The sequence below is a fragment of the Eretmochelys imbricata genome, chromosome 4 (genome assembly GCF_965152235.1).
Source record: "Eretmochelys imbricata isolate rEreImb1 chromosome 4, rEreImb1.hap1, whole genome shotgun sequence".
NCBI classification, from domain to species: Eukaryota; Metazoa; Chordata; order Testudines; family Cheloniidae; genus Eretmochelys; species Eretmochelys imbricata.
Genome location: NC_135575.1, coordinates 115,324,316 through 115,340,207, shown reverse-complemented (window position 1 = coordinate 115,340,207; position 15,892 = coordinate 115,324,316). Strand labels below are relative to the sequence as shown.

At 38.9% G+C, this 15,892-nt stretch overlaps 1 protein-coding gene across 1 annotated transcript in view; it reads right to left on the bottom strand.

Annotated features, from left to right (window-relative positions):
* PROM1 (prominin 1) overlaps positions 1-15,578 on the bottom strand; it is a 79,275-nt gene extending 63,697 nt beyond the window's left edge. Inside the window, exon 1 of the mRNA XM_077814625.1 lies at positions 15,362-15,578. Coding sequence (XP_077670751.1) covers positions 15,362-15,578 — 217 coding nt within the window. The remainder of the gene's footprint in view (positions 1-15,361) is intronic.
* Between the last annotated feature and the right edge of the window lie 314 nt (positions 15,579-15,892).

Genomic DNA, 15,892 nt, shown 5'->3' with positions numbered 1-15,892 from the left:
CAATGGGGCTATTTCAATGCGCAAGTACCTTGCTGACTCTGGGACTCTAAGACAATGATGGAAAACTACATCATGATAAAGTTGCTCACCACTTTAATACTGTTAAAATGCTCTCACTCTTAACGCATGGTATTTCATAGCATAACTCAAGTCAACAGGATTACTCATATGCTTAAAGTTAAGAATGTGCTTAAGTGCTTTTCTGGATTGGCGTCCATGTGAGTACATCTAGTGACAAAATAAGCAATTTCACAATGTTTAGAAAATTTACCTATTAGCATGAAATGAATGTATTACTTCTACTTCAAACTCATTGTTTCTTTTAAAACATGACTTGTAAAGGTCTGCCCCAGGTTTTAATACAAACTTTCAAGATTAATTAATGCACACAAGTTTCATGCTGATCACTGGAGATATCAAAATAATAGCTAGTGATCTCCCAGAAAAGATAAGTGGAAGTTATCATCAGGAAGTTCAGTTTGTCATCAATTAAAGTCTTTGTTTTGACTTCATGGGACTGATCCAAAGCCAACTGAAGTCAGTTGGAATCCTTCTGCTGACTTCAATAGGAGTTGGATCCGATCCTGAGTGAAGAGGTCCACTCAGTCTGGAATCTAGGCTACTGCTCCTTGTTGCCACATCACTGCCAGGTAGCTTTGCTCCCTAGCCAACTACTTGGCTTTCAACACCCAGCATAGCTCCTTATTCCAGCAGCCCCCCAATCAGCTCTAGTTTCCTACTACCTCAGTCAGACAAGAATCCCTAGTGGCAGGGGCAATGGCAGAAGGACCCTGCACACAGGCTGTTGCAGAGTGGGACAGGTCCCCCTGTGTAGGTCATTTCTGCCCTGCTTACGCTAAGGAATCTTTACCCTCCTCAAGCAAGGAGAAAGTCCACAAGATTCAGCCCTCTCCCAGGGCAGACACCAGACAGGCAGTCCACTTGATATGGGAAGCACCTGAGCTAAGGCAGGGATCCAGATGGGGACCAACTGTTCCCTCTTTCCTCCCTGCTTATGTTCCTTGTAGCCTTCAGGCCTGTGCATGAAGTGTCTACACTGCAGTAGGGAGTGAGTGGCCAAGCCTATTCCTCCCCACACTCCAAGCTCTAGTGGATAGGGACTCTGGAGCAGGTAAGAGAGCTTACTCCTCTTCTCACACAGTCTCCTTCAGGCAGTTTACGCCCATTTTCCTGAAGGATGATGGAATTAGGGGTCTTTCCTCATAGTAGCCCTGTCCCTTTATATTTTGGCACGGTCTCTCTCCATGCAGTTGCTAGCATCATGTTCAAGGTTAACTAGTTTCCTTAGCAATCAGGTCATTCAGCTACCATTCTTTTGCCCCCCTCTGTCAAAGAAACTCCTTACTTAAGTGTAATCCGCGCATTACATTCTTCCTGAATAAAACCTGGAAGTTTTGTAAATCAGGCTTACTATCGGTACTGTTCAAAGTTACAAAAAAAGAGGGAAAGGACTTGCATGAAAGAATTACTTAATAGTAGAGATACATGCCTTGTATTTCAAAGCACATACCCTTTGTGAGCTGGCCACATCTTGGACAGAAAAGGTAGAAATCTGGCAATCATTCCTCACTGTCATAGGACATCACAGAACTGATGTTTGCAGACATAACTTTTGGGTGCATGTTCTGAAGTCCAAGACTACACCTCCTAGTTCTCTCTCATGAAGAATGTCCAGGGTTATCAGAGGGTCTGCGACAACCTGTGCTGTGTCTAATTTGTTGGGCTTCTTGCAGGAAACAAAGATATTCGTCCTGCCTAGTAAACTGCCATTTTCTGGAGGAGCCCACCAGCATGGAAGTCCCACTTGAGTACTTTGTATACAGTTGGTTTATCTAGTAATGTATTTCAGAGTTCTCTGTTTTGAATTAGAGACTGAGCATAAGGAAGCTTTGAGTGGAGCAAAATGAGTCAGGACTGCTGGAAGGGTGGCTATAATGGGCATTAAAAAAAATTAGCAGTTAGCCAGTTGACATTAGTCTTTAAAATAATTCAGATAATTGTAAATAACTTCCCATATTCACATATTTTAAATGCTGTTAAATAATAAACTCATGCAAGTTGTAGGAAAACATGCTTCTTATGCCACATTAGTATGTTTCATAGAAACCCCACAAAAACAACGTTGTGCTGCCCTAGGGGATCCTGGAAACCCTCCCAACATCACCAAACCGATTCAATGCTCAGTGGACTTAATATTTTTATTAAGGATGGGAACTCACATTGCCAGATTTTAAACCCAAACATCATTAGCTCACCACAGAATGAAGCAGCTAAAAGTTCAAGCATTTCTCCCTCTCTACTCACTCACTGAACAGCTATTTCCGGACTCTCAATCTGCTTCTGCCCCTCCTCACCACATCCAGCATCCAGTCTCACGCCCTACTTTTGCTACCACTACATCAGAGATCTCCCCAAATCCCAAAATGCTGATCTGTCTTTTACAGTAGATGCAACACGGAAAATGAACCACAGTGTAAGTGTCAGTTAAGTGCTTACAAAAAATAGCAAGCTTTCAGAGTGTATATTGTTATCTTTGTAGCTGAACAGTTAAGGCACTGAATTTCTGTCGAATTTCAAAAGAGTTGTATAAGAATATCAGGAGCACAGCTGGGATGGTGGGAAAATGGGGTTGAGATGCAGTGTGGAATAGGAGATGGGGAGAACAGCAAGCGTGAGTGTGACAGGGAACTGTGTGACTGCTATTAGGAGGGAGAACTTTATCAGAGAGAGGTTTCAGAGTAGCAGCCGTGTTAGTCTGTATTCGTAAAAAGAAAAGGAGTACTTGTGGCACCTTAGTGATAGGCTTCTGGTTACAAAATGCAAAGCATTTCATAGAAATGTTGAGGTGTGATGCAACAAGAGTAGCTGGGTGAATGGGAAGCAGTAATGGGGAGACAGAAATTTAATAAATCCCTCTTCTCACTAGCAAATCCCATTGAACTCCTGAAGAAACAAAATATAATTTATTAGCCAACAGACACACTCCTTTCAAGGAACATTTAACTTGTACATGCACAAGAGCTCCTTATTTTCCAAAAACATAGATGGAAGCATGGTAATTTTATAAACAGAATGGCCTCAAAGTCTTATTATTAACCAGGAAGCGGAACTAAGCAATTTAAACCTCCATTCTCCCACAAAAGTTCCTCAGTCTTTACAGCTGCCAAGCACTGGGCACACTCACATTATCTATTTATACAGTAATCCACACAGACAAAAATTTTTAAAAAGCATAGTCAGAAAGCAAATCATTCAAAAAACAAAAGCCATTATGTTGATTGTCAAGAAAATGGGACACACAGAATAAAAGTTTTTCCTTTGAAAAGAACCTTTTCAGGGACGTGGTGATTGTTCTTCACTACCCAGAAAATCCTTACATGTTGCAAATTTGCAACAAAAACCAAAAAAAATTGCCGTCAGAAAAATCTTTGTTCAAAAATCTGCATACATAATACAAACAATGTCAAGAGGGATGCACTTGAAAGAGTATTCTATACAGAAATTACATTCAATCATTTTTAGTAAAATATTTTTAAACTTAAACTAAACCATATTGTTTACAGCACTATAATTATCCATCACCATATATTTTTTGTCTGTAGTGGCTATATATGGCCTCTTCTAGGCCACCATCTGGTAAAGATTTACAACAGATTAGGGGCAAGGGTTCAGCTCAGGGTGCTGTACAGGATTGCCTGTTTTAACCCCCTGCAGACGCTGAACAACTTGCCGGTACTTTGTGGTTCGCATGTCCAAGGTGTACTGGAGTGACACTTTATAACATTTAAAGAGATTATTTTAACACATATGTATAACAAAGGTGGTTTTACCTTAAGTGTCAGATTTCCAGCTCCCTCCCTCTCCTCTCAAAAAATGTTCCAGTATATTGTAAGTAAACTGAGAATAGGAGAGAATTCTGCTTTCATACTCTAACGCGTGCCTACGGCAACATGAATGCAGACAACTGGAAGTAACACAGGAGAGCCCTACTAGTATTGGTTTTTAATTACTTCAACAACTGACTTTTTGGCAACCACATTGTGGTCTCAGAATTCCTCCTCTGTATTTGCCATTTCTCTGCAAGGGACACTATACTCCATATGCACCTGAACCACTAAATATGCGATGGTTGCAGAAGTACCATAGGTCACAGATTAAAAATGATAAACATTTGAGCTCAGTCAAATAAAATCTGAATTATGCTGTGCCTTCTTCCCCCTCACCTCCATCCTGCTCAAAACACAACAATAGGGGCAAAGTTTCCTTGTTTCCTTTTCCTTATGAAAACAGAGTACTGTACATGGTTCAATTGAAAAGTCAGAAGTTGTTTTAGTACAAGTTGTTTAACCAGGTACATAACAAAGTCTGCAGCAAACTCTCAAAATCAGGTGGTTTACAAGAGGCTCGGCAGATACTTTTGACTGAAAAAAAACCCAACTCCGGTATAAAGAAAGTTTCCAGGATTTCTGTTATGGGATTGGCAAGGAAAGATTAATACATGCAGAATCCAATTAATCAGAGTTCGATTCAGTCTCCTGGAGTTCTATGTTGGAGAATGTTGGCTTTCTTGCTAGCCCACCAGCTTTGATGAGGCCACGCACATGTTGCTCCTTTAAGTCGTTTGTTCTGTAAAGGAAAGCTAATAGTAATTTTTGACCCTCTGGGTTTTACCCCTTTAAAGCCTGCCACTACGCTCATTCTAAAATGGAGAAAGACGCTGTGGAATCCAAAACTCTATTTACCTGAAGAGTTGATTTTTGCCAACCCATCTTTGTTGTTGAAAAAACATGACTGCCTACTTCTATTCAGCAGACTTCTTGAATGGTGAAGAGAAATCAATGCTAATACATAGTAGTCTGACTAGTGTCTATTCCAAACACACAAGAACAACAACAATGTATTTTAGCCGATAAGAACTGGAAGCAATTTACAAAAGGCTACATCTTAAAAATATACTTGAAAATAATTTTTGGCACTTATATTCTTTCAAAATCTGGGATCTTTTAAATATTTGAGTTCTCAAGAGCAGATGAAATGCAGAATATTTCTGCTATTTTTCTCTATTAAGAATAGTTAACTGTTACTTTCCAAATCTATAGTTTTAGCTAAAAGGCAGAGACGAGCATAGTGATTATTCTTGCCTATCAAAGAGAGAGCACAAATTTTAGAAAGTTATTTCCACACTTATCAAAATCCTTATTTCATTAAATGTGTTACGAATATTGCAACATTTTCTGACTTGGATCTGAATAGCCAAAAGGACTATGACACACATGACAGTCTTTAAAAATTGGAAAGCAAATTCTACTGAGGAAAATAGAAAGGAGCATAAACTGACAAGTCAAGTATAATTAGGCAGGCCAAAAAAGATTCTGAAGAGCAACTCTAACAAAAGACACAAAAACAAAGCAAAATTTTGTTTAAGTACATTAGAAGCAGAAAGCCAGCTAAACAATGAGGGGGTGGGTGTATGAAGGCCCCTTGGATGATCAAGGTGCTAAAAGAGCACTCGAGGAAGAAAAGGCCATTCTGGAGAAGCTAAATGCATAGATTCATAGATATTAAGGTCAAAAGGGACCATTAGGATCATCGACCTCTTGCACAAGGCAGGCCACAGAATCTCACCCACCCATTAATTTCTTGCATTGGTCTTCACTGCAGAGGTTGTGAGGAAGATTCCCACACTGGAGCCATTATTTTTAGCTGACAAATCTGAGGAACTGTCCCAGATTGAGATATCAATAGAGGAAGTTTTAGAACAAACTGATACATTTAACAGTAATAAATCACCAGGACCAGATGGCGCCTAAGAGTTCTGAAGGAACCCAAATATGAAATTGCAGAACTACTCACTGTGGTATGTAACCAGTTGCTTAAAATCAGCCTCTGTCCCAAATGACTGGAGGATAGCTAATACACAAAATTTTATTATTTCTTTGTTTAAGGCTCCAGAGGTGACCCTGGTAAGCCTAACTCCAGTACGAAGCCAACTGGTTGAAACGGTAGTAAAGAACAGAATCAGACATATAAACATGATTTGTAGGAGTAAAGAGTCAAGGTGGCTTTTGTAAAGGGAAATCATGCCTTACCAATCTACTAGAATTCTTTAAAAGGTCAACAAACATTAACCAGGGTGATTCAGTGGATACAGTGTACTTGGGTTTGCAGAAACCCTTTGAATGAGGTCCCACACCAAAGGCTAGTAAGCAAAATAAGCAGTCATGGGAGAAGAGGGAAGGTCCTCTCATGGATCAATAACTTGGGCCTGGGCTACACCTGGGGGGGGTTGGTGGGGAGAGGGTTTCAAACTAAGATATGCAACTTCAGCTACGCTATTCGCATAGCTGAAGTCAAAGTATCTTAGTTCAACTTACCAAGCCGTCCTCACGGCGGCGAGTCGACCGTGGTGGCTCCCCCATCGACTCCACTTACTCCGCCTGCCGAGGTGGAGTACAGGTGTTGATTTGAGGATCAATTTATTGCGTCTAGATGAGACACGATAAATCGATCCCCGATCGATCAATCACTACCTGCCATTATCCTGGCAAGGTTCATCTTATAAAGTTATACCTCATAGATATTTCAGTTACCAACATATATATTTTTTGCTAAAAACCTAAATATCCTCTGAAGAGCTCTATATTTTGGGGAACAAAAATCAGTATTTTAACAAAATAAGTTCACAAAGGGATACAAAAGCTATTACAGATTCAGAACAAACAACAACATTGTCTGAGACAGAAGCACAAGCCAACTTACATACTGAATGTATACTCCATGCAGATACCAGGCTGTTGGTAGAATGGCACAATATATCACTGCATGCAGGTTAGGCATGCCCAGCTAGCATGGGTATAAATAGCTGTGTAGATGGTGAGGCATCACTTAGGCGATTAGAGGAGAGTGCCCTACATGCTGAACCTGCAGGGTATACACCTTACGCAGCGTTCTACACACTGAAGCCATCCCTGCCATATCTACACTGCTATTTTTACTCCTGCTGCCTCCCCACTACCAGAGCCCTTCCTCGTCACAGAAAAAGGCTCTGTGCACCCCTGCCCACCCCCCAAAAATGATAAAAAAAAAAACCAAAGAAACTTCACAATCTACAACCCCCAGCTGTCTTTTGTGCAGGTTAGGTATGTCCTGACCAAACCAATTGGATCAGCTCTTGCAGACAAGACAAATGGAGGATCACCTAGTTTGAGAATCTCAGAGTTTAGGGGGTGAAGGATGGTGCTCTCAGGATTTAGGGAGTTACCACATCATTGCCAGCCCTTGACATGCAAGTTATTTTCATCTGAGATATCCACGGAATACAAAATTGGTGCACATTACAATACTTTACCAGATAGATCTGTGTTCTGACCAAGTTACACTACCACAACCTGTGAGGTGTAACTTGCATCACTACTGAAATTGATCCAGAGACTTACATGCAGGATGCTTACACTTCCAGAGCACATGACTGGGCTAACAGGATAAGAGAATGCCTGCTAGACGCAGACTTTAGGATTGTTAGCAGTCAGAAAGAAAGTCCCAGATGCCACCTTGGGAAACATCAAAAATGACTTACTCTTATGTAAAGAAAACGGAATACCTGAACCCATAACCTTTTGGACATTTCATACATCTCTCTCTATTGTTTGTCCTATGCCAACAACATTCAATGTTATTTACAATTAGAACTGGATATGGAGACTTAAATTGGGTATAATTTATACACAGTTGTATAAACTGCCCAGCTATACATGCTTTGTAGTGATTAGCTTGTAGCAGGACTTTACTACTCCTTTTTAAAGCTACATCATAATTCCAACCACCGCACTGGAGGAGAGAATGAAGGCACGGGATCATATGGCACACTTAACGGGACTGTGGAGTGTATGCACACTTTTGTGACACTTTGGACTGAGACTATATAAATGGAGCAGTCATCTCACCAAATCTATAACAATTGGTTATTCTATAACAATACTCAGGGGAACTAAGTTTTCTGTGCAAAGGATCCAAAGACATTTAAAATCTAAGAGCAAAACTTAGCTTTCAGATCTATACAGCTGGTTTCAACTTCAATATTATACTTTCCCGACATGCACACATCTCCTTGGATATCACTGGAATGTCATGCACACATCTCCTTGGATATCACTGGAATATCACAAATAAGGACAGCTTAAAGTAAAGATCCAAATTTTTGCCTACTCTTTGGCTGAAACTATACTTAGAAGAAATATTTATTGGGTATGCACAAACTAATCAATTACTATACATGATAAGGATGCCTACTACTTTCCCACGCCTTGTAACCTATCGCTTAGATCAGCCTCTGTACCAGATGACTGGAGGATAGCTAATGTAACGTCAATTTTTAAAAAGGCTCCAGAGGTGATCCTGGCAATTACAGGCCAATAAGCCTAGCTTCAGGACCAGGCAATTTGGTTTTTCCAATGTGCATTACTTTGCACTTATCCACAGTGAATTTCGTCTGCCATTTTGTTGCCCCAACAAAGAAAAGAATTAGATAATTTCATGAAGGATAGGTCCATCAATGGCTATTAGCTAAGATGGCTAGGGATGCAACCTCATGCTCTGGGTGTTCCTAAGCCTCTGACTGCCAGATGGTAGGACTGGACAACAGGGGATGGATCTCTCAACGATTGTCCTGTTCAATTCCCTCTGAAGCAACTGGCATTGGCCACTATCGAAAGACAGGATACTGGGTTAGATGAACCATTGGGATGACTCAGTAAGTCCATTCTTATGTTATTACACAAAATTACCTTCTGCTACTGATTAGATCTGGTTGTCCATTTCTCGTTAACTTAATTTTGCTCCTTGTTAGCAACTGGTTAACTTAACAAGGGAAGCAAAGAAATTAGCTCTACAAAAGTCACAATTTTAATCTATTATAGAGTTACAATAGTTTTGTGTTAAGACTTGCAAAGAGATTCTGCTTCAATGCCTTACACATAACACATCAAATGCAGTTTTCAGAATCAAACAATTCATAACATCTTTCCTTTTTCACTCATCATCTGAGTAGGTTTTACCTGTGCTTTGTTAGTTTACTTACAATTGACAGTGTAAGTGCTATGCAGCAATAGTAAATTCTACTAATGTAGTTCCTTTCCTGAAAATTTTTTTACAAACATTATCTAATCATTGTAACATTTGTGAGAGATATGGAAGTTTTATAGATCGGGAAAATGAAGCAGAGAGGTTACAATGCTGAGCACTGCCACTTGCAACTCCCAATGACTTGAAAATTGGGGCATAACTATCTTGCCCAACATCACATGGGGACTGAATGACAGAGCTAGCATTGGACTCAAGTTCCTAAACCCCAGTCTTGTGCTCAAACTACTAGACAACAGCTCTCAGACCGATTGTACTCTTGAGTTCTGAGATTCAGTCAATACTGTACTTGGGAAACAACATTTTATCCTCCCTCCCCATTCTTATGTTCTAACTTGTGAAAGATGAAACAATTATTTATTAGTGAAACTAAATTAATCTATGATGGTAGCATGGTACTAGTGAAACAGCTTGTTTATACCACTTAGTGTGCTATGAGCCTTCAAGTGTGAATTTGTTGTATACAGGGCATGGTCAATATCAGGCCTCTCAAACTCTGTTTACCTTAGGGCCTTAGCACCAGACGGTGCAGTCACCCCATAATACACTGCCTGTACCACACTGATTAAATACAGTGGGCCATGCCTATAATTTTCGTCTTATTTTACTGGAAAACAAATGGATGTTTCTCTTTAGCCTACTTCTCTTAATGACTTCTCACTCTTTAGCTAGAAGAGGAAAACTTCTAAAATGAATATTTGCTGTGCACACCCTGTCGTCAAATGAATCCCAGATTATTTTATTGGAACTAACAACTGGTTTCCATAGGAACAAAGATGGAAGCCACTTTAATATATTCATAGCAACCAAAGGATCATATTGACCAGGGGTCTCAAAGTCCCGGCCTGCGGGACATCTGCGGCTCAAGAACATCCTCACTGCGGCCTGTGGAGGACAGACGCAGGCAGACACACTGCTGGCAATCTCAACTACAGGCGTTGCCCCCCACAGCTCCCATTGGCTGTAGGAGAGGGACAGAGATACCATCACTAGTTGACGGGCAGAGTCAGCCATAGAGGCAGCATCACTTTTTCCCACAAGTCATAGAATCATAGAATATCAGGGCTGGAAGGGACCTCAGAAGGTCATCTAGTCCAACCCCCTGCTCAAAGCAGGACCAATCCCCAACTAAATCATCCCAGCCGGGGCTTTGTCAAGCCTGACCTTAAAAATACCTAAGGAAGGAGATTCCATCACCTCCGTAGGTAACGCATTCCAGTGTTTCACCACCCTCCTAGTGAAAAAGTTTTTCCTAACATCCAACCTAAATCTCCCCCACTGCAACTTGAGACCATTACTCCTTGTTCTGTCATCAGCTACCACTGAGAACAGTCTAGATCCATCCTCTTTGGAACCCCCTTTCAGGTAGTTGAAAGCAGCTATCAAATCCCCCCTCATTCTTCTCTTCCACAGACTAAACAATCCCAGTTCCCTCAACCTCTCCTCATAAGTCATGTGTTCCAGTCCCCTAATCATTTTTGTTGCCCTCCGCTGGACTCCTTCCAATTTTTCCACATCCTTCTTGTAGTGTGGGGCCCAAAACTGGACACAGTACTCCAGATGAGGCCTCACCAGTGTCGAACAGAGGGGAACGATCACGTCTGATCACACCTGAAGGCTCATAGCACACTAAGTGGTATAAACAAGCTGTTTCACTAGTACCATGCTACCATCATAGATTAATTTAGTTTCACTAATAAATGATTGTTTCACCTTTCACAAGTTAAAACATAAGAATGGCGATATTGGGTCAGACCAAAGGTCCATCTAGCCAGTATCCTGTCTTCCAACAGTGGCCAATGCCAGGTGCTTCAGAAGGAATGAAAAGAACACGTAATCATCAAGTGATCTATCCCCTGTCATCCACTTCCAGTTTCTGGCAAATGGAGGCTAGGGACATCATCCCTGGTCATCCTGGCTAATAGCCATTGATGGACCTATTTTCCATGAACTTATTTAGTTCTTTTTTGAACCCTGTTATTATCTTGGTCTTCACAACATCCTCTGGTGAGAAGAAAAAACCCAAAGGCTGTTTTCTTATATCTTGTCTTGGTTGAGTGACAACAAATTGTAATTCTCCTGGAACTGCCAACTTTTATTATAATGACAAGTTTCAGAGTAGCAGCCGTGTTAGTCTGTATTCGCAAAAAGAAAAGGAGTACTTGTGGCACCTTAGAGACTAACAAATTTATTTGAGCATAAGCTTTCATGAGCTACAGCTATGAAAGCTTATGCTCACATAAATTTGTTAGTCTCTAAGGTGCCACAAGTACTCCTTTTCTATTTATTATAATGTTAGTTATATTACTAACAAAAGATGAGATAACAACAACCACCATTTAGATAGAGATTTTCAGCACTTTACAAAGGAGGGTAGCATCATTATCCCAATTTTACATGGGAACTGAGACTCAGGGAGTTGAAGGGACTTGACCAAAGTAACCCAGTAGGCCAGTCAGGAATGGAACCTAGGTCTCCTAAGTCCCAGTCCCGTGCTCTATCCATTAGACCAAACATCTCCCCACAGAATAGGTATGTATCATATGCTCAAGGACAAATTCTGCTCTCATTTAAACTTGTGCAATTTCCAGTGAAGTCAACAGGATTTAGTGAGTGGAACTGAAAACAGACTTTAGCTCTCAATACTTATACTCACTACAGTCCTTCCAATCAAACCCCAAAATGCACAATTTTTAAAAAACTAGAGGACTAATTTCTTTCCTCACTGTGGGAACTTATTGCCCTTTTAACTCAGCAATTTAAACAATTAGTGTACTGAAGAGATGCGGCAATTCCCCATCCTAATTCTATTAGCGTATATAAGACTTAAGACATGCATGTGATCACACAACTAATTTTCGTATTACATAAACTTATGATTTTTAAAAAAGTTAGATTTAGGGCCATGAAACTCTTCTAGTGACCATTTATTTTCAATTATGCATTAATTTCAAAGAAACCAAGGTAACATTTACATTTTCAATAGAAGCTGAGTAAAACATTTAGAACTAGCAACTGCAACTGAAATATGATTGCGTCCACATTTTTAGGCTACCATTTGGACCACTATTTTTATTACTTACACACACATCATTGTTATCTTTACTCAGACACAAACAACTTTCTCCTGTTTTCTTCACTTACAATGCAGATCATAATTACACAGAACTTCTTAAATACCTAAAATTATTGGAGTATTATTATGCACCCACACAAGGCAATCTAGTACAACAGCACTTTGCCACATAAATATTATCCATGTTTTTACAGTAACCCATTTTGTGATTTCAATTATCTTTCTCAAAATAGCCAAGCTATGAATTATCTAGTTCCTATTTTTATTCTGATCCTAATCGCCATAACATTCATTAAACATGTCAGGATTTTTATTTTATTTTTTTAAAAGATGTATACTTGATTTTTTTCTGCAAACCAATGACAGTTATCCACCTTTCCGCCCTACATCTAACTTGCTATTATCTGGAATGAAAGATCTGTAACTTCTAAGACTTAGAGTGCTTCTTTTAAAAGACACTTTCTCCAACATAGCATCCATAGGAAGCCAATTTATTTCATAGACTGGAAGAAGAGCTATGTGTAAACTCAAAAGCTTGTCTCTCTCACCAACAGATGTTGGTCCAATAAAAGATTATTACCTCACTACCTTGTCATTCTAAAAACCTGGGATTAACACAGCTACACCACTGAATATTGTGCCACTGCCATTTGCCCTGAGGCAAAAAGTTCGCAATAACTTCCTTATTAATCGCTTACTGTTGCTTGAAAGCATGTCACATCTGCATTGGCCGGCCTTGAAACATTCAACTGTCCTTGAACATTACTACAAGCAGATAAATGGTTTAAGCACAGTAAGAATACATATACACAATTTAAATAGTAAGAGTCACTACGACTTAATACAGTACCTTTAAAGAAATCCCCCTCTAGTACTAACAAGGAAAATTAGCAGGCCATGTACTACAGGTGAACAAAGAGAAAGGTCAAAAAAGGTGGAAGTGGGACTCTTAGCAATCTCCGCATTTCTCAACTGCTATTTGAATGGCCATGTTTTTCGGACCTCTCAATGATCAGGACCATTTATTAATTACATTTCTCCTCTGATTCATGACTATAAAGCAACACCACATTGATTACATAATGGTTTAGGGGAAAACTAGGCTAATACCCACAGCTTACATTAAAGATTTAAACTCTTCTGAAGCCTCTGCCTAATTAATAGCAACAAAGTTTACAGTTAAACACTCTGAAAGAGTTTGAGTCAAGGTATATGTGCACCTAAAAATTATCTGTGTGTTTCAACTCTTGATTGGAGTAAGCTCTATTCTAGTGTCTTTTTTTTTTTTTATAAAGAGTTAAAAAGTAACCTTCATAATTAATACTTTAGATATGAAATAGAACAGCATATGGTAAAACAGATTATGGGATTAAACTAATTACACGATAACGCAGAAATCCACATCATCCTTCAGATCTAAATTTTGGGATAGGGTGTATGGTGGAGAACAAAAAAGACTTCACATAATACAAACATTAGAAACTGTGTTTTAAAAAAAATATCTGGGGGTGGGGGAGAGGAAGAAAAGCACATGTTAAATAAGAACAAAGAACTTATGTTTAGGCATCTACTTGCTCTCCATGGGCCTAACTTTGTACACCTACCATTGGGTATAGAATTTACTACTGTAATCCTATGGGACTAATAAAAATTGAAATAAACCCTATGCCTGCTAGTATTTACAAGTTTAGTCCCCATACAATTAAAATTTGCATCTATTTTTATAGGACCCATTCCTGGAGCTCTTATTCACAAGAGTAATTTCATTAAAACCAATTGGATAATTAATATAATAAATGGATACTTATAAGGCTTACAGGACCCAGTACAGTATTTATGTGAACTTGTAATAACTCAGAGGGGTAGTCAGAGTGAAGAATTAGCCTGTTCTTTAAGTTTTGGTTTGAATGTTACATTAGAGACCCATTCAAGTTTGTTTTGACCTCTTTCTTCCATAGGCATTGACATGGTTGTGGACTTTATATTTTTATACTGAAAAAAACAGAAATGATGGAAGACACTATACACAGTAGTAACCAATTATGAAAGTTATATCTCTGTGTAATTATACTGAGAAGTGTAGTAGTTGGACTGATGTACAAACTACTGTCTTTCTAAAACCCAATTATTTCACCTGAAAAGGTTTCTAAGATACAATGGAGGTAGTATTTAAAACTAGTAAATATTTTTTGTGCATACCTATAGCTAAAAACAGACAAAGGAATTTGGTGAAAATCTGTGAGCAAACAAAATAAAAATATTGCTCAGATTTCATATACTAAAATTTCAACCTGCTATGAATTTTAATGCCAAATTTATACAAACAGTATTGACATTCTGTTTTAACACCTGAATTAGACAGTGTAAATATGGTGAAAAAAACAAACCAATAATAAAACCAGATCCACAGCTCCAGGAGCTTACTAAAGAGCCTTTCATGGACAATCTAGAAATCTTAAAAGAGAAGTATACATGTTCTTTTCCAGCTTTGGGAAACAGAGTGGTGTGGTGGGGTTGGGAAGAAAAGACAGAGAAATAGTCCAATAGAAGACTAAAACCTTAATTTTTTAAGATTACAAAGCTAAACAAATAAGCCACAAGTTAGATGTAGCTATACAAAGTAATTGTCTTTATGACTTCAGTACAGATACAGAAATGCATGAAATTTACTTTGCTACTGACATTCCCTTTGCAGAATAATCTCTAGAATAAACCTTGTAATTACATAGTAAAAAGTCACAGTCTCACAATAAACACTGCAGAGGAGAATAAAATTTTATCCCAGATTAAAACCTGAGGCAAGGCATTTTATACTTTACTCTGAATCCACTGCTTCTGAAAGAGTGGAGCTGGGAACAAATTTCAGTAAAAAAAAAAAAAAAAAAAAAATCTAATAAAATAAACTCAAATACCTAAAGAATAGATTTATAAGATACAAAAAAAATTCATTGGCAGATTTCAATCATAGACAAACACCAGTGATTTTTACGGAGTCAAAACCCCACTGCTTGCTGGTAATGAACCCATACACATCATCTATTTTTAAGTGGTGATATCACTGTTTACTATGAAAATGAATGTCTTAAAAGTAGATCATTAAAATAAGCTATAATTTTACACACTTACCTTGTGGAAAAGAATTTGGTTGCACTAAATAAAGGAAAGCATGGACTAGTCTAAACAAAATTCCTATTGGTCCAGGTTCATGATATGTATTTGTATCATATGTCTTCACAGGCACAAATCCAAAATCCAAAGTTCCAGGAGGTGGTTTGTGTAAAGGCTGCACCTCTGAAAGAGTACTTCCACAAAGCAACAACAGCAGCAGAAGTTCCACAGCCATGGCTAAAAGTATTCATAAAATAGGAGGTAGAGATTTTGCTCTCCCAAAGTCTAGAAATCTTCAGCACATTAGAAATGTATTCACTGGGAGTGAGATGTGTCAGCAGGAAAAAGCTGATGTCTTTAGTCCTTTGCTTAGTCTTTGATAATGTACACTGACTTCGGAATGGTGTAGAAGCTCTTCACAGAACTGAGGCAGTGCACCATCTCTGGCAAAGACAGAAAACAACTGTTTAAATGAGCGCCCTCACTGCACGAGGGTATGAAAATGTGAGATGCCTCCAATCTCATGTGGAAATATAACACAAAAATGAT